Source organism: Lissotriton vulgaris, chromosome 8 (assembly GCF_964263255.1).
Source record: "Lissotriton vulgaris chromosome 8, aLisVul1.2, whole genome shotgun sequence".
Lineage (NCBI taxonomy): Eukaryota > Metazoa > Chordata > Amphibia > Caudata > Salamandridae > Lissotriton > Lissotriton vulgaris.
The window spans coordinates 277,666,550-277,672,549 of record NC_141696.1 but is presented as its reverse complement, the minus strand read 5'-3'; the positions used below and the strand labels follow the sequence as shown (position 1 = coordinate 277,672,549).

At 43.6% G+C, this 6,000-nt stretch overlaps 1 protein-coding gene across 4 annotated transcripts in view; it reads left to right on the top strand.

The window, feature by feature from the left end:
* The first annotated feature begins 2,908 nt into the window (after nucleotides 1-2,908).
* The window catches only part of CHODL (chondrolectin), a 360,473-nt gene continuing 357,381 nt past the window's right edge, over nucleotides 2,909-6,000 (top strand). For 2 of the 4 annotated variants that reach the window (XM_086934041.1, XM_086934042.1), the window contains exon 1: nucleotides 3,075-3,289. In XM_086934041.1, coding sequence (XP_086790167.1) covers nucleotides 3,211-3,289 — 79 coding nt within the window. In that variant the 5' untranslated portion in view covers nucleotides 3,075-3,210. Of the gene's footprint in view, nucleotides 3,290-6,000 lie in introns of all 4 variants that reach the window. The other 2 variants (XM_086934043.1, XM_086934044.1) reach the window with 2 other exon arrangements.

Here is a 6,000-nt window from a genome sequence, read left to right as displayed (position 1 = left end):
GGTGTTAAAGGTCGCTGATAGGTCAAGTAGGATGAGGGCTGCAGAGTGACCTAGGTCCAGGAGGGTGCGGATGTCGTCTGTGATGGCGAGTAGGGCGGTCTCTGTGCTGTGGCTGCTTCGGAATCCGGATTAGGATGGGTTGAAGACGGAATTCTCTTCAATGAATCGTGTCAGTTTACGGTTGACTGTTTTTTCTGCAACTTTGACTGCGAAGGGGGGAGCGAGATGGGCCGATAGTTCTTGAGGCCGGTGGGGTCAGCAGTGGACTTCTTGAGCAGGGGTCTGACTACTGCGCAATTCCAGTCGTCTGGGAATGTGCCTGTTTTGAAGGTGGTGTTGAAGGTGCATTGTAGTTCGGGTGCGATGGCGGCTGTGGCTCTGTGGTAGATGTGAGGGGGGCAGGGGTCGGTGGGGGCCCCCGAGTGGATTTTTCCCTGATTGTGCTACCTACACAGTGCTCTTTAAACATTGCTCAGGCATACCATTGCAGAGCCTTTGTGTGCAGTATTAAACTGCCATTTCTCCTTGGCAAGTGAACCTACTTGCCAGGCCCAAACGTTTCTTTTTATTGCATGTAATTCACCTCTAAGGTAGGCCCTAGGTAGTACCATTAGCAGGGTCAGTGTATATTACAAGGTAGGACATGCACATGTGAGTATTACATGTCCTAGTAGTAAAAATCAGCTACATTTGTTTTCACTAATGCAAGCCTATCTCCCCCATACGTTAACATTCGGATTGCCTGAAAACTTTTTTTAAGTGTCATTTCCCTGGAGCCAGGGCCGGAAATGCAGGGACCTTGTGATGTTCAAAGGCCTCTTTGATGTTTCCCCCACTTCAAAGGCACATTTGAGTACCAGTGCTTGACCCCTGACACCACCAAATGAGAACTCTATTGGCACCAAGGATATTCTGCCTGGAAGAAGAGCTGCTGTGCTGTAGGAGGGACTGCCACTTTGCTACATGCTCTACTGTGATGGCCTGCTGATAGCTGTGCTGTAGGAGGGACTGACACTTTGTAACTTGACCTGCTGTATTGGTGTGCTGCCTGCTGCTTCTTGCCTGGGAGAGAGAGGGCCAGGACTTGCTCTCTACATCCTTGAAGCCAGAATTGTTCAAGAGCTTGCTGACTTGCCTCCTTTTCTTCTGAAGACTTCTTGCAACTCACATGGTGCTGCTGGACTCTGCCATCTTTGAGTTCCACCCTTGCCTGAGGTGCCCCCCTCTGGTCCTGGGCCTCAGAAGTGGGTTTTCCAGCTGTTTTAACCAAGAGGTAGGTGCCAGATGTGTGCATCAAGCAGCACAGAACAAGGGGTGAAGCTCACAGTCAACATGCTGAAAATGAGACGTGCATCTTCGTTATTGGTACTCAAGATGGAAAGGACTGCTTCAAAGGGACTCTGATAAAAGTACTCAATTCAAGGGCACAGTTAGTCGATAGTAACAACGTCCAAAGTTACGCTCAGATCACCAAACAATTTGCAAATTCCGAAGTGCCAGAATTCCATAAGTCCATATAATGGCAACATCAGATAAGTCATGAAACACGATAGATGAACGCTGGTATAAGTCCAAAGTAGGTTGAATATCCAAATTCAAACCAATTATCCAATCCAATCCAAAATCCAATTATAGGGGAGTTGATGGTTGTTGATGCTTGTCCCCCATCAAGCCTTGATCCTCGTCGCCAGTGATAAAAGTACTCAATTCATGTAGAAGTTGAAGAGTAGGTTTATTAGTACAACCACCAACAGCAAGAGCACAGCAACTGATTCTCATCAGACTGGAATGTTATCATTCATCCTGTGATGAAGTGTACTCTATGTTCTATTAAAGTGACAGTCATCATAACACACTCCTGGCCTAGTATTTGCTGACAGTCCTACCCTAATATTGTTGGCCACTCTAGGTTGCCTGTAAGGTCAAAGGGATGGGGGATGCTCCAGAGATGCAGCCATCTGCTAATAAACCGCTAACCTATGTGTGCGTTAGTTTCAACTATAAAATACTTATAATGGTTTTAATGGAGACAATGACCATTGGCTTTTCAGAAAGGGCCTTGTATTCAGATGGCACGGCACACAGATGTGGCTGAAGGTAAGATGAGCGAACGTTAGTGATGTAGCCTCTTGTACCAGCACACCTCCAGCCGACAATTGTAAAAATTAACTTATCTAAACGAGCCAATAAGAAAAGTGTTTACTTGCAAGTTCATCGAAACAATTGATACTGCAGTCACAGTTTGAATTATCTGATTTGGTAAACAGTTTACTTCAGTGTCCAATGGCAATGCAAGTGTGACATGTTTTAGCGTGATAACTAGTGTTTTCTAAACGATGTTAGCGCACCATTGGATAATGATTTAAACCGAGAAATTTGGAAATGATAAGCATAGACAAGCAACAGATGGAGACGGTTTCATAGGAACATTTGGCTATGACTACGAGTAAGCGTTTATAGAGCGTAAATAATGATTTCCATATGCTGTTCAAGTAAAAGGGGGCTCGTTAATTTTAAACCAGGAACAAAATTGCCAGTTTTACTTAAATGGCCTATTCTTGACCTCTTCATTTTCACAAATTATTTATTGTTGATAATCGTCATCTTGTTTCGGCATGAAAGGCGCAAAAATGCAACAGTCCGAATATTTTTATTCCGAACTGACGTGTTTGGAAAGTAAAATCTTTATTCTCAATGAATTGGTAAATATTACAGCAAGTGCGTCGAATGCGCATTTTGCAGTGACCCGTTCTCACAGAAGCTTTTCACCTAATGCTGAAGCTGTTCCAACCGGTAGTTTTATACTCCAGCCAGTTAGTAAAAAATCAATAGTAAGGGGCTGGTTATTATAGCTGAATGCCTCAAGCTGTCTATATAATGAGAAGCAGCTTGCAAAGTGTGTGCGCGTAAGACAGAGCGGGGAAGAGAGCCAGAAAGAAAGACGGGGGAGGCTGGACTTCGTGCACCAGCCGAGCTGCTGTTTTTCACAGCGTAAGACAGCGGCTGAAGTAGTCCCTGCGCACGAGGGAGACCAAAACAAAAGCAGTGGTGGGCTTTTATGAAGAAGAAGCAGGAGTTGGTGTTTAAATTTTAGCTGCAGCCGCCGCATTTGGGAAGCACTCCCCCACGGGCTTTTGGAAACTTTCATTCCGCGTGAAGGTGCGCGAGCGCCTTCTTGGCTGTGACAACGCGAGACATTGGTTCCTCGGAATGATTCCCAGAATGCTCCCCGCGCTGCTGGGTGCCATCCTCTGCTGGCAGAACGGCCATGCCCAGCATATTGTCAGCGGTGAGTACTGGCAGCAACCTACGGGACGTGGTACCCGTAACAAAGAATATTATCATTGTACGTCCGTGGGATGGGCAGCGTCTCCTAAAACGGAGTCGGCTAAAATGTATGTATCTCTTCACTGGCTATGCTGAGGCTGGAAAGTTATGCTATGTTACATGGCGACGTACAGATGTACAAGCACTTGGGTAAAATATCTTTCTGGGGAAGAAAAGGATTATCAAGAGGGTGACATATAAAGTCTTAACAGTTTGAAACTCATTTTTGTGAATTTCTATAACTGGATGGCAGATTGCAATTTTATGAAGAAAGCTTTTTCAGGTAAAGGGACACTTCTACTGTTGCAAAGCTGGCTCACCCAATCTAAAAATATGTGCTTATATTGAATAGCAAACATGCTTCTTTATTAACTTTTTTTTCATTACCTCCTTCCCAATTTACTGGAATGTTTCGATTTTGAAAGAAACTAGAAATCTATAGCTAAAACTGGAGTTATAGTCAGTCACACACACTTGAGATACTGAACCATTGCTAGCCTGTTGGCTCATTGCTGTACAGCCGGTGTATGTGATTAATTGTATGTACTTTTTTGTTTCGGCATATTTTATTGATGTACATGACTTGAGTAGCAGGCACACCATGTGAAGAGATTGTGAGATACTAAGTGACATTGGGCCCGATGTAGGTACCAAATACCGGTCGGAAACGGCCGATTTCGGCCGTTTCCGACCGGTATTTGGCCTACTGAGATGTAGGGGACATTTTTTTGTCCGATTCGGTATTTTACCGATTCGGTAAAATTACAGAATCGCAAAAATACCGAATCGGTAGTTTTACCGATTTTTTAAATTTGGGATGTAGGTGGGACTACTTTCAGTCCCACAGGCCCTTCAGATTCGGTATTTTAACACCCAATCCAATTGGGTGTTAAAATACCGAATCCAGGTGTGCATGCACATGTGTGCATGCACACCTATGCCATGTGACAGACAGACATGCCCTTAGGGCATGTCTGTGTGCCACATGGCTCACATGCCTTTTTTTGGGGTGCTGGAGGGTGTCAAAGTGACACCCCCTGCATCCTTGCACAAATCAGTAATTACCGAATCGGTAATTACCGATTCGGTAATGCCCATTGATTCCTACGGGCTTCAAGGCCCATAGGAAGCAATGGGGGATACCGAATCGGTATTTACAGAATCGGTAAATATTTACCGAATCTGAAATACCTACATCTCCCCCCCTCTAATTTACCACTTCATAAATACCGATTCGTTATGATTCGGTATTTATGAAGTGGTAAATGTAGATTTACCTACATCCGGCCCATTGTGACTAGGAAGTTTTAGGAGGGGTGGCGTAAGGTGGCCCACTAGAGTTATGTGGCACTCTATATTTTCAGTATAACATCTATAAACATAGTTTTCCAACAGATCTATGCAACTTATTTTAAGTTACTCATGTTAGGAAAGTGTGTAACTGCAGGGCGTTTTAAAATTACAAACAACTGAAGTTGAGGTAGCGGCATAACGTGGGAAATATCACTGCTTCGAGAATGAAAAGTCAATGAGAAGTCAAACAAAAAGGTTTATATCCCAGAACGAATCATTCTCAGTGCACTGTATGCCTTGCGTTTGAAAAAGGGGTGTGGGTGAGGGGCTTTTTTCTATTTCAGACAAAAACCCTTTCCCAGTCCATCACCTTGGAATAAAACCACCATCTGGGAAGAAAGCTCCCCTTTGCAATGTCATAATGCACCCATCAATGGGTGAAACCCAATCAGTTGACTTTTACAAAGTGCTGCAAGTGACAGTGCTAGAGTGGACTTCATCTGACGAGTTTTTTAGTTTTTTAAATAAGTGTTGATCCTTTTGAGCTAGAAAAGCTAGCAATCTTTACTTCATACAGGAGGTGGCACATTATATGGCAATCATAATTATGTGGAATACTCTGTGGCCACATAATCACATAGCTCCAGTAGCTCTGACCATAGATCTTTGTAGGAAATGGACACTATCCAATGACTGTGGTCATTACAGTCTCATAGAGACCGCACTGTGATTAGGAGCTATAATAGTACTTAAGTTGCCCTCTTTTTAGTAGTATCTGTGATACACAATTTCGAGTCACAGAAAGAATTGTACGTGTCCATGTAGTGTCAATAATCCGCTTAAAAAATATATAAATTGATAACAAATCCTGAAGTTGAGCCAAACAAAAAAAAAACATCTCCGAAGTCTGGCTTTTTCCACAAGCACTAACACAGCTGTTACAGAGCCAAGGCACTCTCTGTAATTGCTTCTACAGTACCAGCAAATGGCAAAATTAAAAATGATTGAATTCATAGTGCAAGTTACAGTCTGGATACGAAGTTACTCCACGTCTCAGAAAGTTATGATTTCCCACTATAACCAATCGTTCAATTTCCTTCCTTACCAAAGTTGCTAAAGATTTGCTATGTAAAGGTTGTTCCCTCAAATAAGCCTGGTCTCACCAAAGATGGGCAAACGATACCCTGTCATTAATGTGGTATTTAGCAGCCAAGAAGGGGTGCCCCCAGGGGAGACATACTACTGTACATTTACATTTCGTATAATTAAGGACTTGACTAGAGTGCGCATTAGAGTATTGAACTGTGGCCAGAGCTGTCACTGAACAATCACACCTTACACGCACACAGCTGCGCCTTCAATAGACAGTGTTACACACAG